General features: G+C 40.5%; 2 protein-coding genes across 2 annotated transcripts in view; both read right to left on the minus strand.

Moving 5' to 3' along the window:
* LOC127569494 (uncharacterized) overlaps positions 1-18,652 on the minus strand; it is a 534,065-nt gene that overhangs the window by 126,879 nt on the left and 388,534 nt on the right. The gene's annotated exons all lie outside the window — the stretch shown is intronic.
* On the minus strand, positions 1,288-15,526 carry LOC127569671 (NXPE family member 3-like). Its single transcript, XM_052014472.1, has 4 exons — positions 14,922-15,526; positions 8,490-8,563; positions 4,958-5,167; positions 1,288-1,838 (listed from the first exon to the last, which is right to left on the minus strand). Exons 1-4 carry the CDS (start codon positions 15,524-15,526, stop codon positions 1,288-1,290), a joined length of 1,440 nt encoding a protein of 479 aa, XP_051870432.1.

Below are 18,652 nucleotides of genomic sequence, written 5' to 3' on the forward strand. Positions count from 1 at the left end.
GGACTGAAAGTGTACCAAAATAGTCAAATGTTGAGGCAACAAATGAATGAATAAGGGTTTCAGCAGCAACTGAGCCTGGACAGGGTGTGGCAAATACAATCTTACCAGTGGGGTAAAGCTCACCTCAGGGTCAAATATGACACCAGATTTGCAAAGAGTCTAATTTGTTTTCAGACAATTGCCAGGAATCAGTGGCTAGGGAACTTAATTTGTCTCAGTAACTAGAAAATGGCTTTTGATCATTTGGTTTCTGCTCTCCAGAAATGAGCAGTGCAACAAACCAGATGCAGTGAAGGCCTTATGTGGTGTGGTGTTGAGGGGCATACCAATGAATATGTGGAATCTTCAGCCATGCTTGGATGATGTTACTAAGGGGCAGGATGTAAATGAGAAACAGTAGATCACTCATTGATCCTGGAGTTGGGGGGAGGACATGGAGGGGAATTGAGTACCAGAGGTTGTGTGGTGTTGAGATCAAAGATCAGTTCAGCCATGAGGGTAATATGGCTTACTTCTGCTCGTATTTCTTATGTTGGCTTTTTGAGAGAAGTGATGATGGCAGATTGGAAAAGGATGATATTCTTAGAAGTAAGAGTTGTTAACAATATCATAGACCCAGGAAGAGAAGTTGTGTGGCCATGAAGTTAATGAGAATGGCTTAAGTGATCAGGTGATGGCTATCACAAACAAGATTGGAGCTAAGGCTGAGGTAAACTTTACAGTTTGGTCCAATGGGCTTGACCACTAATATCCTTCAACTTCCAACCTTACCATTAAACTATCCCTCAGTCACTGAATATTTCCTCACTAACGCTATCCAATCCTTCCTTAGCTATCATTACCTCTCACCATTTACCTGCAGCCCTCACTTGCCTTCCCCCATTGCACTGCTCAGTTCCTAGTGGCCACAGCTACCTTTCTCCTAATGGCTACCACTAGCCTCTTGAAACATGAACAGTGTTAGCCCTGATCTTCCTTCCCCCATTATTACAGTAGCTTGAGAGCCATGATCCAGTTGTCTGAAGTCTTGACAACCAAGTGATGGATTCTGAAGTCATTGTTTAAAAGTCAGTGATTTTGGCACTGAACTTCTATGGGGAATAAATTTTACATCCCAGTGATCTATGATTTTGCAGCAGGTATTCAGGAGAGGCCCTATGGAAATAGCTGAACAGTATGTTAATTTGAGGAAATTCTATAAAGCTTAGTTATGATAGTATTGTTAAATTTTTTTGTTGATCACATTATTACCAGAATTTAATTGCAACAGATTTAAAGCAGCATTTATTACTTTTCCAGAGGACATACGTATGAAAGGAACATATCTACTTCATTCTTGATGATGATTTGCTTGGGGTGTAGGTCATGTGGCAGGTAATGTGCTAAGGTCATCTCCCACGCATCCACAAATGCCACTTTGATGCCCTCAAACATCCTTCTCATCACTAAATCAAGCTGGTAGGAGAACCAGTCACTGGTATAGAGACTGACATCTCGTGGAAGGGCCTGGACATTGGCCGTCTTTATTACAATCACTGTATCTGGGCTTCTATCCAGCAATCGTAGAATTGACCTGCGGATGTTCTGTAGCCTTCGGATGTAATGTTCCACTGGAAAAGTGTTGAAATGGCACCAGATGGTGAAGGCTATAACTGTGTTCTTTCCTCCTTTAATGTCATCCAATTTATTCGCAATGAATGGGAGGTTCAGAATTGAAATGAAAGGAATTCGGATTGGTATGCCATGAATATAATAATGCATGGTAATGTTATTTTCTACATCCACAACGTAGTAAGGGCCAAATTTTTTAGTTGCACTGGTAGTTAACTTTTTGAGACCTAAAAACAGGAAATATGTATTACTATTATCGTTATTATCAAGTTGATAATTTGGATTTTGAATTTTTAGATAAATACTGACAAATATGAGATACAGACAGATAACCAATGAGCATCAAAATTAGGCCCAATCTCTCATGCTGTCCCAGTGAGATCAAATCAACTTTCAACTAGAGCAGTGGTCAGGGTGAACATGGGCAACTGGTAAGTACTTTGCCATAAATAACAAGATAAATCCTTAAATGTGCAACTTTTACTTTTGGATTGAATTTTCACCGCATTCCATTACAAAAAAAAGACATAGCTCGTTGACTTTTCATCTCAGATCTTAATAGATTTTCCTGTGTACTAAAGTAAAATAACATCAAAATGGGGTGGGTTATACGAATGGGTTTCTTCTACTTATTACCCAAATAAAAATGAAAAATTAATCCCCTCATCTTCTACCTGTGCAGTTCTCCTCTGGTGACACATTCAGAAAATGAATCAAAATACTTCGCTCCAAATCCTCATCCTGTTTCAACATTTAAAGATTACATTAACCATGTTCATTTGATTTAACAGTTGCATCTGACTTTTCAGACATCCTGTCAGCAGGAAGCATGTTCTTTATGTACAACTTACACATAGTTGTTATTTCTTTTTTCTGCTTTTGTCAGCACTTGCAACATGGTTGAAACTCAATCTGAAGCCCTGATTTTAACCCAGAGGAGGGGCTGTGAATGCAACTGTATAACATTCTGACCTGAGTAGCATGAGGTGCAGAAAAATTTTAACCCCTGGGCCTTAATATTAGACTAACTCAGTGAGGAGATGAAGCTGACCACCAGGCAAGAGTTAACAGTAGTCAGCACCAAAATAGCTGCTGGTGAAGGAAACTTCAGAGGAATTTTGGGAGGCTCTTGCCTTTGTGGGAATAGAAGGTGTGAGCCAGGAAGGCCTAACCTCAGCATAAAGAGCCTCATATAAATGGGTGGAATCATTAAAGACCCATCCAAGTACTCAAAGAGGTAGTCCACTTGCATCTGATAGATATTTGGTCATTGGCACTGAACGGTAGGTTAAAAATTGAATGTCACCGAAAGGTAGTGGGAGTAGTGCAGCTGAATCTTGTGAATAATTTTAACAGGGAAATGCGCCAGGCAGGTAGGGTTAAAATAAACAAATATATTTCCTAGTAGCCAGTGAAATACAAGAAATAAAATCATAACAAACAGAAGCATAAGTATATATTATTAACTTTGAATAACCAGTGAGTCTGTAGTGCATTGACTCTAAGACAATTATATCCTTCCAACTGTATAGAGACCAAAACTGTACTCGAAAGCTCTGCATGATCACAGTGATGGCTTAGTTTCGTTCTCCAAACTCCTTGCAATAAAGACTAACATATTATTTACCTTCCTAATTACTTGCTGTACTTGTATATTTCTTTTATATAACTCATGAATTATTTTCTGTCCACAAACATTTACTAGTTTCTCACTGTTTAAAAAGATTTTCTCTAATCTGCATATTAATGCCTATGTTTATAAATAAAATTCACAAAAATCAATTTAACCTGGATTACATTTTCACCCTAGCAATCTTTCCCAGGGGAAACGTACCTATTAAAAAATTAAACCTTGCAGTTCCACATGCTATTCACCTTGGCACATCTGCCTTCAGATGAGCACCTAATGACATCACTAACAGCACAATCCCAAAGTCTCCCCTTGCTGACATAAATTGAACTCCTGGTGCAATCTATGACCATCACTGGACAGTTGTAGTACAACCAAAAACACGCTGCACTACTTTGTTGCATTTATCACTACTTAAAGGCAACTCTGCTGACAGTGGAGGCTGCTTTAACTCTTAGAGTCCAGAGAGTGCACTACAATTGAAACCAGTGTTTTTCCAGTTTTTTTTTGCTGCTATCTTCATCTTCTTAGGTAGTCCCTTTGGATTGAGAATACTTTCCTCCACTTCAGTTCTGTAGGTTCTAAGATGGTGGATGAGGCCAATGTGGGACATGCAGGCGGGAACGATGTGCTTGGTGGTATAGCTTAGTAGGTGATGTGCTTCTTTGCTGTTTACACATAGATTTATTGTCATCCAGAATGCTCCTTCTCCATTTTGAGTGGTCATGGCCAAGGGTTAGGATTTCCCACAAAGTGGTGAGGATTTTATACTTTTTCAAGCATCCTTGAATCTTTTCCTCTGTTTACCTTGTAATCTCTTCCAGTGGCAGAGCTTGGAATAGAATACCTGTTATGGGAGCTTTATTCGGACCAAATCACCTGCTCATCTGTGTCGACTGAAAGTTATAAGGGTGTCAATGATGAGGATGCTGGCCTGGGAGAGGATGCTGACATTGGTTTGCTTGACCTACTAGTACTTTTGGAAGCCTTAACAGAGTTAAAAGGTACCTCCCTAATGCTTTGAGGTGTCTGCTCTATGCAGACCACGTCTCAGAAGCATGCAAGATGAGTAGAGTCACTGCTGTTCAACAGACTATGAGTTGTGCATTAGAACTGGCATCTTAACTCTCAGGCAGTCATATGCTGGGGCACTGAAGGCATTGTAACTTCATCATCGTTGTCTGCCCTTGCTGAGAAGTAATTCCCAAAACGTGGGATGTGGTTCATGTTTCTGGGCTCAGATTATGGACCTTTATGGTCTGAGGGCAATGTTGTACAGAGGGGACAGATTGCTAGACGATCTGCTTTTATGCATTTTATTTGTGCAGCCTATTATCTCTTATGTGTTAGTGAATGAGTCAACCATGACTAGCAGCTCAGCTTGGACCTTCACGAAAATAATTAAATGCACTGTTCTGCAATCAGCTCTTTCAAACAATCTCTTCATTGGGTCATTAACTTTTTTCTAACTGTACCACGTAAATGTGACAAACTGATAATATTCAACAGCACATTTATGGAAGTGTAAATATAAGAACTGACGCTATACTGGAGTATACATATAGTAATACTTAAAAAAAAGTTAGACCTCAGGGAGGGAACAGGCTGGGAATGGAAGGATATGGTGACACAGATATCATGGGCTGAAGGGCCTGTTCCTGTGCTGTGCTGTTCTATGTTCTAATACTAACCAAAATACAAATGACTGAAACTAACCTGGCACAAATTCTATCATAAACTCAAACCATTGGCGTATAGTAGAATCTCCAAAAATGTGAACCCTTTTTCCACGAAGACAGTCGATGACATTTGCTGGAGTCTTGAACTGCCGAATGTTACAACTTGTCGATGACCACCGGTCCCGAAAATAAAATCCTGATGGTGAAAGCAGAGGTTTTCCAGGGACGCATTTTCCAAGATCTTTGCCTTAAAATCAAAGGGAAAGAATTCAGGCACACCATAAGTAAATGCCTACAGTACATTTCCTAATTAAATAATCATTGCTTTCTTGATAATGATGAATCATAACTGGGCACAGAACCCATACACACAAAAAGTGGCATTCACAAAACTATTCAGTAATGATATTAATCAAAAATAAGGAAGATGCTGGCCTAGAAGTTCTATTATGTGCGGCAACATTTATGTGCATCAGACAAAAAAATTCCTAAAAAGAAAATGATGGCGAATGAAAATTGGAAACCCTAATACATAGATTTTGAAGCCCACGTTTCTTCTTCTAGGTCAACAGTGCTTCCTGTACACTAATGCACAGAGGTGCCTGGGCATGCTCAGTGACACCCAATGACATGCATTGCAGTCAGTTCAAGGATACTAGTTCTGACATTTCCATTCATGCCTGCAGAGCCCATAGGTCTTTCATGCAGAACAAGCCACAGGGATGGGTCTACTTCGGAGCAAATTAAAAGGGAGTTAAACTCCAAGCAACTTTAGTGGTGACTAAACCATGAACAGCTCCCTACCACTCACAAATTAATATTAATCCCAAATGTCTCTCCATTCCAACCCCCAGCAACCAATCATGACCCCTGCTAATGCTCATGTTCCCCTTCCCCATGTGTATAAATGACATCCAATGCCCAACATCCAATACCTCCTGCGACACCTTGAAGCAAATCTCACCCTACGACCATAGATCAGTACCCATAACTTAGCCATTTCTTTCTCAGACTCTTCAATGGTGGGACAAGTGGAGGAATGGACTATGAGTGGAAGGGCATTGAACTCAAAAGAATTCGGCTGCAGCAGGTCATGAAAGAAGTAGTCATTGGTCCACCTTGCACCACCCATTTACTCTGCCTTTCCAACTGGCAAAGAATTTCTGAGTTGTCACATTTAATCCTTGATTCATACTAAACAATTGCAATAAGTTCAAGGATGTATGAACCAGCAGCCTTGTCTCATTTAAAAAAATATTATAAGCCCTTCTTTGCAAAGTCATGATCTCTTACAGTACTTTATTTGCAAGAATCTTTCCCTTATCAGTAGACAATGGCCATTCAATCCCATTGATCTACCTATTATCAATTGGATCACGGGTGCTCTGTACCTTAAATTATTCACCTTTCTTCCATATTTACTCCACTGAATGCCCTAATTATTGTAAATGTTTCTATTGGTTCACCGATCAGCTTCTGCACTCAATAGGACCTAGCTCCCTGCTTCCCCCTTTCTGATAAGGAAAATGAAAACCTTACATTTTCGTTTACTTTAATAACTTATTACTTGATCTCTTGTTGCATTAAGTAAGGGAAGAAAGCCGACAACGACATGGGGGAGTGTCCCCTTCTTCAACCGGGGCTTGCGACCTCCCGCCGTGCTGCCCAATGGCCTCAGGGAATTCCGGATCCTGGCCTCAGGATCTGCTCGCCGAGGCCTTGGTTACTCGTGGGCCACTGCACCTCCCGAAATAGTCGCAGTAGCCGGGGAACCAGGACGATTGGAGCCACAGGACCACAAGATGTAAGTATGACCACGGGGAAAAGCGGCGGGGTCACGTGTAGGTGGCGGGCCGGGTGGTGCACAAGTGTAAGGGGAAACCTTAAACCCAAGACACAAGTGGGTTTGGGTTGGTAGGAAAGTAAAGTTTAAAAACTGCCACCACAAACCACCTGCCTCAAAATCGAGCTATTAAAGGACCTGGGTCATCAAGTACAGGAATTGGGAGATAAACCCGCTCTCTGGAGGTGGCTCCCTTATTTAAATATTTGTATTAAAAAATCACCTCTACTTTTATACCTGGCTGGTTTGGAAGTGCTCAAGGATATCTTCATTTCCAAAGCTGAGGCTGTCGAATGTATTTCACCAGGTTCCTCCAACCCAAAATCCACTGGTTCGCTAATTAGTCTCTCTCCACAGAAACGTTATACAATTAGGCTGCTAGACCCCGATTCCCTCAGCTCCAATCAACCGCAAACTCTCTCTGAGGTCTGCCACTGCAGTTTTAAACCGGTTTTTAACCCATTTCTATTGACAACGCACTCCTAAACGTTGGCGCCATTTCTCAGAGGCGGTCGATGGCTCCAATCGACGATTCGGTGAGGGAGCGGGGCCCGGGGCCCTGGCGATTCAGGAGGGAGCGCGGGAAAATGGGGCTGCCGTAAATTGAAAGGGCGGGCAGCAAACATTACCTGGCCAGGCAGATGCTGAAACATCTGAATTTCCGAATAGGCGGATTATTGGAGCTTTCTGTACTTATCTAACCTGTTGCTTGCACACTCACCCTCAGTACTTCATGACGGAGCATTTTTGGCTTCCTCTTCAAATATATTATTCCGGTACGATTATCACTATCATTCTTGACTCCACAGCTGCTGCTGTCTTGTCCTAATTGCTTGCTTGACTTAATTGTGTTGGGCCAAAATCATCTTCCGTTAAAAGTTGTTAAGAATAATGCCCTTCTGTTTGTTTTTCAAAATTAACAATTTATTGGTCATATGTAGTAAATAGTGGCAGTTCGGAAATTGCTGTCAGCAATGAAGAGGTATCTGGTATGCATCAAGTATCTCTTTCCTTTCATGAAAGACTTGGTTTATTTTCACTGAATTGGTTATTATCCGTTCGAATAATGGGAGAGAAGGATTTTATATGGCACATCTAGCAATCATATAGCCACCACACTTAGCCCATTTTATTTAACAGGTTTTGTGAATGGCTGAAATTGTAGAAAGAGCAAATGTTGGAAACCCTCAGCAGGTCAGGTCTTTCATCAAAACTTTCTGCATGATCCATTGAGTGTTTCCAGCATTTTCTGCTTTTATTTTATATGTTCAGCATCTTCACTGTTTTGCTTTTGTTATGTGATGATCTGTTGGACTGAGCTTTACTGGTCAAGATCTGTACTAATACTGACATCTCAAAAGTTAATTGAGGCAAAGAGGATTTTAAGAGAATCAAAGTCTTGTACACAATCTTCAAAATGATAAAATAGACCAAACTGCAGTAATTCCAAATTTTGTCATAAATCTCAAGTGGGACAGACACAGTAGATGATTTAGGTGAGTGGTTTGATATTAACCACGTGGACTTAAATAAATAAAATTTGCCCTATAGATGCTTTTTATCATATCTAAACACTATTCAGGATGTCAATTAATGCTAAAAATATATATATGAATTATAACATTGCATTTGGTTGTGGATATATTTAAGTGTTTGCAGTGCTGACTCCTTTCTAATATGAGGCTGTTAATCTGTTAGTTAGTGAAACAATTTGGATTTCTCTTACCTCTCTGAGCTGAAGCCTTTACTGTTACGTATTCCAAACCTTTGGATAATATGGGCTCTTTGATGTTGATTTTACTAGAAATGTAATATATCATTGCATAATTAAGCCATGATTCCTTCCAATGTTAATAGCAAAATATCAAAGTGTGAAAACACTTGAAGCTTGAATTTTCACAAGGGTTCTCTTGATCATCCTCTGTAAATTTAGCAGAAAGTTAGTGTTTTATTTCTGCGACTCCTGCTTTTAAGTCACAATTGGTGAGAGGGAAGGCCACAATGTCTTTGTTGGAGGACATGATGAAATAATGTTCTCACTACATTGATAAATGTAAGGAGATTGCAATTTCATTGTACATAAGAAACATATATGAAGTAAAACATTTAATTTGACATTGGACTGATATATCAGTTGCCTCTTCAAATAAAATTATGTAAGAATTAACAGCATTAAATTGGTCCAATTTTGAGCACATTCACCTGGAGTAAATAGAGTGGTAAAGATCTCAAAAGGGACCAGTAGTTTTATAGGGGTATAAACATAAGCAACAAGGCTAATTCCATCTTACAGGAGGCCAGCTATAGCTATTTAAAGCGAGAAAGCGAGTGCATGTTTCAGGCAATAGAATCATAGAAAATTTACAACACAGAAAGTTGTCATTTGAGTCATCATGTTTGCACCAGTCAGAAAAGAGCTACTTTGCTTCATCTCACTTTGTAGCACTTGGTCCTTAGCCCTGCTGATCACAGCAATTCAAGTATTATTTAAGTGGGAAGAGGGTTTCTGCTCCTACCACCCTCCCAAGTGGTGACTGTGCTCCAGATTTTTACCACCCATGGGGTGAACAACTTTTTCCTCATCTACCCTCTAATCCTTCCACCAACTACTGTAAATCTATGCTCCCCCCAGGTTTTTGACCTCTGCTAAGTTGAAATAGGTTCTTTCAACTTGGACTGTCAATGACCTCTGTAATGTTAATGTACATCAACTAACTCTCCTCTCAGTATCCTCTATTCCAAAGAAAACAAGCCCAGTCTTTCTAATCTTTCTTCATAATGTAAAATTTTCCAATCCTGGCAATGTCCTTTTAAATCTCCTCCGCACTCTCTCCGTTGTAATCATCTTTCCTGTAATATGGTGAATGGAACTGTACACTGCTCAAGTAATGGTGTAATTGTTGTATACAGTTTGAACATAATCTTTTTCTGTTATGCCTTGGTTAATAAATGAAAGCATTCCATGCTTTATTAGATATTATAACCATTTTATTGGCCTGTCCAAATGCGTTTAAGAATCTGTGCATGGATACTGCAAGATCCCATTGTCCTTCCTCACCTCTCAGTGTTCTCCTATTTATTGCATATTCCCTTGCCTCACTTTTGATATGCCAGTCAATCATTCGCATTCCTTCCACCTACCCAATCTCTCCCTGTCACCACCAACTCATGTTGGGCTTGCTCCATACTGGCTTTAAAAACAAAAGTCCTCCTGAATGTAATTTGTGCTCTCTATATGTTTTGCATTGACTGTATCCTCCTTAACATTTGGGTTGTTAAGATCTCCTATTATTACTTCACTATTTATGATGCATGTCAAAAAAATTGCCTACCGATTTGCTCTTCCTCAGATCTCCCTCAGATTCTTCTTTGGTCTGCAGTACGCTCCCAACAATGTAACTACTCCTTTTTGTTCCTTAATTCAACCCATATAACCTCATTTTACAATCCTTCCAATCTCATTTTATCATCCTTTTCATAGCAATTTTTTTTATCCCTCTTACTATATCATCTGAAAATCTTGCAACATGGAATGTTACTATTCCTGTCCCTTTTTAAGCTACATTTCAGTGATCACTATTGTACTTCCACATTTCTAACTGTGCCTTCTACTTATTGGCATTATTTGCTGTACTCCTTGCAGTTAGATGCATACTAATAAACACAGTCAGACCACCTTTTTCCCTCTTTCCTAACATCTTCTTGCTTTGTCTTCTAAACGCGCTCACTAATTTTCTGCCTTCCACTTCCAGCTCTGAATTTCTCACTTCTGCGCAGCTTCCAACCCTCTTCCTGTCACCAAAAGTACTTGTAAATCTGTCTGCAAGGATATTAGTTGTGGCCCTGTTGAATTATCGTTTATCTGACCTGTTAAGATCCCACCTTCCAAGAACTGGGCCCAATGCCTCAGGAATCCAAAGCCCTTCCTCATCCATCTCCCCAGCCACAATTCATCTGCACTATTCTCCAACCATCATGCTTCAGGGAATATTTCACTGTAAGTATTCAAAACCAACTATTGATCAAATGTCCTTGGTCTCCTGAACTACCTGCCTGTTCTTGTATAGCTGGTGGTCATCCAGACCCACTTAGCCTAGGTTCCCTTGAGCTCCAGAGTGACGCATCCTGAAACATGCTTTTCATGAAGGTCTCAGTCTTGCTGATTGGCTGCAGTGATACCAGTCATTGCTTAAGCTCAAAATATTAATCCCCTCCTTTCTGTACCTGTGGTTGTCTAGGTCATGGCAAGTAACTTTCTTTCTTTCTTTATTTATCCAAGCATCTATCCATTGGTAGATCAATTGGGATCAGTCTTTGCAGACAAGGCCAGCATTTATTGTCCATTCATAACTGCCATTGAAAAATGCATAATGAGCCATTTCTTGAACTGCTGCAGTCCCTCTGGTGAAGGTACATTCATATTATTGTTGGTGAATGACACAACTAAAAATAAGCAATATATTGTGACCAGGAGGGGAATCGGCGGGTGGTGCTGTTCCCATATACCTGTTTCCCTTTTCCTTCTTGGTGGTAGAAGTAGCAGGTTTGACAGATTGCTGAAATAGCCTAGGGAGAGAGCTGCAGTGCATTTTGTTGATGATAGACACTGTAGCCAGTGTGCACTGTTGATGAAGAAAATTAATGTTCAGGGTACTTACTGAGGTGGCATTCAAGTGGACTGCTTTGTTCTGGATGGTGTCAAGGTTCTTGAGAGTTGGAGCAGCAAGCAGAGACTATCTCATAATGCTTTTGAACTGTGCTCTGTATGGTTGAAAGGCTTTGGGGTTTCAAGAGGTGAACCACTTGCCAAGGATACCTGGCCCCTGACTTGCTCTTACAGCCATGGTAATTATGTGACTGTGAGTTTCTCTTCAATAGCAGCATCTCGGATGTTGGTGGTGAGGGGTTGGTGATGATAATGCTTTTAAATGCCAAGGGTAGGTCGTGACACTCTAGATGAAGATGGTCACTGTCTGGCATGCTTCTGGCATGAATGTTGTCATTTATCAGCCCATACCTTAAGATTGTCCAGATCTCATTGCATGCAGGCGTAGGGTGCTTCATTTGCTTTGGAATGGAAAGATTGTGCAACCATCAGTGAACATCCCCACTTCTGACCTTATGATGGAAGGTCATTGATAAAGGAGGTGAAGATGAGTTTACCTTGGACACTGTCCTGAGGGTTTTCTGCAGTGATGTCCTGGGGCTGGGATGATTGATTTCTAATAACCACAACCATAATTTTTTGTGTGAAGTATGACTCCAACCATTGAAGTTTTTACTTTGATATTCATTGACCAGTTTTACTCAGGCTTCTTCATGGCACACTCATTCAAATGCTGCCTTGAAATCCAGGAATTCACTCATGTCAACTCTGGAATTCAGCACCTTGGTCAATGCTTGGATCAAAGCTGTGATGATGTCTGGAGCTGAGTGGTCCTGGGAAAACTCAAAATGGATATTGATTAGTAGGTCAAAGACGAGTTACTGCTAATGTTCAACACTTTCCATCACTTTGCTGATGATTGAGAGTAAACTGATTGACTGGTAATTAGGTAGATTGGAGTGTTCTGCTTTTTGTGAACATATTTGGGCAACTTTCCACAGTGTCAGCTATATTCTGGGTGCTGTACTGCACTAGAATGTCTTGGTTAGACATATGTCTAGTTCTGGAGTGCAGGTCTTCAGTACTACAGCTGGGATGTTGTCAGGTCCCATGTTTCTGTATCCATTGCTCTCAGTCATTTCTTGATATCAAGTGAAGTTAATTGAATTAGCTTGATTGGCCTCTGCATTAATGTGGACCTCACGAGGAAATGCCTTTGTTCTTTTAGCTGATTATGATTGTGAGTGATTCAGCCTTGTATTTAGCAAGCATGTGCTAGGCTCCATCATCATTGAAGAGGGAGGGCTCTAAGAACACTAATGGGTCACTGCAGGAATTGGTGCTTGGCCCTAGATATTAATAATCTATATCAATGATTTGGCTGAGGGAACCAAATGTCATATTTTCAAGTTTGTTGATGATACAAAACTAGGTGGGAGTGTGAGTAGGGAAGAGCAACTGAAATTTACAGAATTGGGGTGGATACTGATAGGTTGTTTCCTCTGAGAGAGGAGTCTAAATCCAATGGTCACTATCTCAGAATAAAGAGTAGGCCATTTAGGACTGAGATAAAGAGAAACAGGATTAGTGCAGGTAACTGGATTAGTATTAATGGGTGCAACAGTTCACGTAGACTTGATGGGCCAAAGAACCTGTTTCTGTGCTGTGCTATCTTATGACTTTATAAATCTAAATGTCTTCACTCAGAGAGTGATGAATCTTTGGAATTGTCAACCTCAGAGGGTTGCGGAGGTTCAGTCACAGAGCGTTCAAAACAGAGATCAATAGATTTCAATATTCGAGTCAGAGAGATATGCAGCATGGAAACAGGCCCTTCGGCTCAGATTCTGCGCCGGCCATCAACCAACCATTTACACTAATCCTACATAATTCCCATTTTATTCTCCCCACATTCCCATCAACTCTCCCCAGATTCTTCCTCTCACCTACACAATAGGGGTAATTTACAATGGCCAATTAACCTACCGACCCACGTATCTTTGTGATGTGAGAGGAAACCAGAACCCCTGGATGAAACCCATGTGGTCACAGGGAGAACATACAAACTCCACACAGACGGCACCGGAGGTCAGGATTGATCCCAGGTTGCTGGACCTATGAGGCAGCAGCTCCATGAGCTGCACCACTGTGGCCCCCAAGAGATTAAGGGATTAATTGATAAGAGAATGTTAGGGTAGCTCAGTCATGGCCCAGATGTCTGGCAGAGCAGGCTCAAAGGTTCAGATGTGCAACTCCTGCTCCTAATTCATATCTTATGTTGACACTCTAGTTTCTCATCCAAAGTAATATCTGTGCCTTTGCAGCTTTCAGTTCAACGTGGAAGAGCATTGAATCATCATCTGAGAGAAAGTTGTAGGTGGTAATCAAGAGGAGGTTTCCCTGCCCATGCTTGGCCTAGTGGCATGTAACTTTATGGGTTTGGCATAATGCTGAGAATTCTCTGGTCTACTCCCTCCCTCTTGCTCAGCCCCTTCTGCTGGTTCGATCCTGCCAGTAGGACAGGATATACCTAAATGATTGTGATGGAGGCATCTGGTACATTGTCTACCAGTATATTTATGCTTGACTATTTTGTGGGACAACTCTCCTAACTTAGATGCTAGTTTCCAGATATTAATGAGCGGTACTTTGCACAGTCAACTCGGTTGTTGTGTCCTTGGTTGATACTAGTTGGTCAATTTGGTTTAGTTATTTTGCTATTTACATTTACTAGTTATGGTACAACTTAGTGGCTTGCTAGACCATTTCAGAGTCCATCACATTGCTGTGTCTGAAGGCCAGAATGGAGAAGGATGGCAGCATTCTGTCCCTAAACCAATTCAGCTTCTGCAACCATCCAGTAGGTTTTGTTGTTAATGATTTTTTAAGAAGTCCAGGTTAATATTCATGTCTGGAGTGAGATTTGAACTCCCGGCTCTCAGTTATTAGTCCAGGATTTCTGAATCACCAGTTCTGTAATTTAGCTGCTGTGCCACCACTATACATCATCCTGGAGTTCCCATATTGCCCTTTCTGTGCACTTTATGGGTCTGAAGTGCTCCGTCATGCCTCTATTATTAGATTCATTCCCTTGACAGATGAAAAGAAAATCGCTTACTGGCAGCTCACTTTCTTGTGCTGATCTCAACCAGCTGAGCACTCCTGGCCTTCCTCAAATGTCACATGACATTTTTTTCAAACTCCCTTTTCTCTCTGAGGTCCTGTCTTGCTCCTTCATCTATGCTTCCCCACCATATCCCTTTCTCCTTTGGGGTGCTGCTCATTTTGTTAATGTACCAGAACCATATCTCTTTCTCTTGCTGACTCTAATTCCACCACTCACCAGCATGCTGTATTTTGTATTCTGTAGAAGAAGTACTCCATGGAACTTAGCTATATACTCTTCCCCTTTTAATCTGGAAAATATAACTCACAACAGGACCCCAATTGCCAATATGAATCAAACATAATTAAAGGCTGCGTAATGGTTTTAATTTATGTGCAGTGTAAGATAAATGCAAATTATAAATAAGAAAATCTTAAGTGTCATGCCTGTGGAATAAACGACCTTCATCTTCTGTTATAAGATGCCTCTTATAACCTCCTATTGCATGGCTGACACGAGAAGAGCAGGGAAGCTTCTTTGGTTTATAGCAGAACCATGGCTCCCAAATCTTGATATCAGTAAAGTTGCAGAGTGGTTTATTCTGAGGCAAACATAGATTGCACACAGTGATCTCTGATATATTCATTGATTTAAAGGCACTTTGGAAGTACACTCGATCTGGCTCTTCCTCACGTAGCCATTTTAGTACTTCGATCCCCTCACTGGGATGAACCAAGGAAACAGACACTTGGACTTTCCCCGGCCAGGATAAATTAAAATTTATGTAATAACTTCCATTTTGGTTATCTATAACTGTTCCTGCTGAACCGGCTTTCAACTCTGGGGTGTGGATCCTGGCTTGGAGATAGTCACCCCCATATTGCTTTGGATTTCCTTCAAAATCATACATCTGCAGCATCACTTGTAACTGATCTCCGACATAAAAAGTCTTTCCAGAATTTATAATAACAAACCGTGTACGTGATGGGTCACTGCTTTTCCGAAAAGGCACGGCAGGTTTGGGAGGCTTTGGCCATTTGATTATTTTCATCAGGACTGTGCCCTCTGACCTTTCTTCAGGAGTGAAGCTCTGATTCAGGTAGCCACATTGCAATAGTCTATCTGTCCAAGAAGACCTCTTGTTCTTTATTTTCTCCTTGCTTGAAGGATAAGACTGCAGATTTGGATAATGCTTCCTATTTAGCTCTGTTTTGGATACTGAATGTTCATTACACTGTGAAAAAGAACAATCTTTTATAAGAAAATACATAACCCAATGTTTTCCAATTCACACTATCCTCCTGTGAAGAGGAATACAACGAAAAAATTAATCAAGATATACATACACTTCTTCAGAATTTTTGACATTGAAACTCCATGTGTTGTTGCACTTTTGAATATGAGAATTTGGTGACTTTGACGGCCCAAGTTGGCTTTACTGCCAGTTAGCCCTCCAAATAGATTGTTGCAATAATGAATTCTAAAACCAGCACTAAATTTAACCAATGGAGTGGTAACCCATACAAAATAATTTGAGTGACCAGTCTTTACCTTTGACTGTCAAAGTCACCACTGCTCCTTTTGTTTCTGGATTCCTCTGGGACTTTTGGAGATGCTAGTGAAAGCCAACCTGAGGACCAGGAGTGATCAAATGAATGCTGTATCCCTTTCCAAGAAGCTGGTAGCACATTAGTTAAGGTTGATGATGCTTTTTACATTTTATAAGGAGCCAAAGGGGTCCTTTGGTATCCAAAGGGGGTGCTTATTTCAGGAGAAAGAGACATGTTAATGTGTAAATATCACTAATTGGTAGGAGTCTAGTTGCCATTATAGAAAAGAAGTAGTCAGAGGCTGCATGGTGCCTCTCTGATGGGAAACCTTGCCACAAGAGTGTGTAAACAATAATATGGACATCTCCTGTGGGGCATTTCTGTGGATTGAGAGGAGATAACACAAATCAGCAGTTTATTTTATTCCCCACGATTACAGTAGTGGAAAAGAATATCTGGCGAGGAGTGCTAATTGCTGCTCATTAATACTCGGGATGAGTTTTACCCCTTAATATGTTTTTGCAATTATTTTCAATGGGTGGAACGCGTTGCACAGCAGATCTTTGAATTTATGTTACTAAAGTGTCATGCTCACTGACAAAAGCACAAAGTTGTGAATTTATTCCCTTTGCCTGTATTTAAAGTTGTGCATTTTACAGCAGCATTTTAAGCAACTGACGTGGTCAGAATTTAAGCTTCCCATTTGGTTATGGCAGTTGTATGCAACAAAATGTATCGGTAAGACAAAACAGGAAATTGGTAAAATAATAGGACCATAAATTGTTTGATCCAATTCCAGAAATAGAAAGTTGTATTGAAATTAATTTGACCACACAAATAAATCAAATGTTCAGGATCCAAAATGATTGCATAGTGAGTTGCCAATTAGTTGAACATCAGAGTTTCATCAGAACCATAAATATTATCACTATTAAATCCCTCAAGTCTTTCATTTAGAATCCTTTTCATTCTCTACTGAAGCAAAGAAAAATAAAACCACTGACTTTTTGTAGACCCAAATGATCATCATTTCACATGATCAAGAAATACACTCTTGATAGCCTCATGGTCTAGGGTCATTTGTCCATGTTGCAGAGGTCAGCAGTGCGTTCACTCAAATCCAAAAACAAAATGTGGTGCTGTTGAAAATCGTGCTTGTACAATGTGGAGCAATTTTGCACATGTTTCTGAGTGTGTTAGTGTCAGTCTCATTGTCACCTCATTTTCCAGTAGGAATTACATGTTCTGCTGCTAGTTTTTTCTGGTTTGACATATCTGCAATTGATGTTTACTGTTGAGCAATGCCCAAAATTTGTCAGAGATTTTGAACCAGACTAATGGCTGTACGCTTACAGACAAACCACCTCTTACAAATGCTGATTGGTCAGAAACAGCATTATTGAAAAGGCCAATGACATTTAGGTCTATATTTATAGGCAGATAGCTGCACACCAATTTCCAGGCTGACAACTAAACTTATTCAATGCCAACACTGAAGATGCAGCCTTCTCTATAGCTTCGAGTACTGTCCTCCAGTTGAAGTTGACTTAAATGTAGATTTGTTTAGAATTACCACATTTCTTCATTGATGACATGGAAGTGTAACAGATGCCTCCTAGACACTGTAGGCACCCAGGGGTATCAATTCACAGGAGGTATAGAAGGGCCTCTCACCATATTCTTATCTACCAAAGGTTTACAAAAACCACACTCTTACCTAGACTTTTCAGAAGAGCTATGTCATTGCAAGCTACACTTCCATAAGGTAGTGATCTCACAGTTGAGATCAAGGCCAATTTTTACAACTTTCTAACCTTAGGGTTATTTTAGGTCACATCTGCTGATGTATGCCACACCTCATAGCTTGCTGCTTAATGCTGCATTGGGGAGGTCATTGATGTTCTCAACTTCAGATAATGAGACTTCCAGTGTATAGTCAGATCAGGTACAGGCCTTCGCTGCCATTTTCTGCATCCCTAAGTTTGGGCATTTATAAACTGCAACTCCATTGGGCATTGGAGCTCCCACTCTCAAACCCCCAAATATTTCCTGCCAGGAAGAGAGTTTTCCTAAATGTCCATCATAGGACTTTTTGACTGTTCAAATTCAGGTTTCCTGGCAGATCACATAATGTATTCATGCTCAGCCAGTCAGAGCTTCCTCATCTTTCATGCTTCACACTGCCCATGGGATGGGCTTTGGGTGATAAGTTCCTTCTCAAGTGGTTGCACATTCTGTTCAGAGCTCCAAACATACCAGGTAGGCAGTAGGAATCTGTGGGTTTCTAATGAATATTGATCGCTAGCCCATCCTCTGAGATTGAGATAGAGAATTAGAAAAAAATAAAACATTGGATATGAACAATGTGAAAGTGAGAGCAAGGTGAAAATAGGTAGCAAAAGCAATGGCATTTTGGGTACCTTTTGAGTGCAGGAACCATCACCAATAGCAAGAAACTAATTGTTGACTTTAGAAAGGGAAAGTCAGCAGACCACATATTAGTTTTCATTACTGGGTCAGAGGTGGAGAGAGTTAGTAGCTTCAAATTCCTGGGTGTTAACATCTCAGATGACCTGACCTGGGCCCAGCATATAGATGTAATCACAAAGAAGGCACGCCAATGCTTC

The sequence above is a fragment of the Pristis pectinata genome, chromosome 4 (genome assembly GCF_009764475.1).
Source record: "Pristis pectinata isolate sPriPec2 chromosome 4, sPriPec2.1.pri, whole genome shotgun sequence".
NCBI classification, from domain to species: Eukaryota; Metazoa; Chordata; class Chondrichthyes; order Rhinopristiformes; family Pristidae; genus Pristis; species Pristis pectinata.

Coding starts and splice junctions, on each gene's coding strand:
- LOC127569671 (XM_052014472.1), bottom strand. CDS start 15,526: ATGAAAATAATCAAATGGCCAAAGCCTCCCAAACCTGCCGTGCCTTTT. Junction 8,564..14,921: donor GAAGGTCGTTTATTCCACAG/GCATGACACTTA, acceptor TTACATTTCTAG/TAAAATCAACATCAAAGAGC. Junction 5,168..8,489: donor AAAGGCTTCAGCTCAGAGAG/GTAAGAGAAATC, acceptor TTTGATTTTAAG/GCAAAGATCTTGGAAAATGC.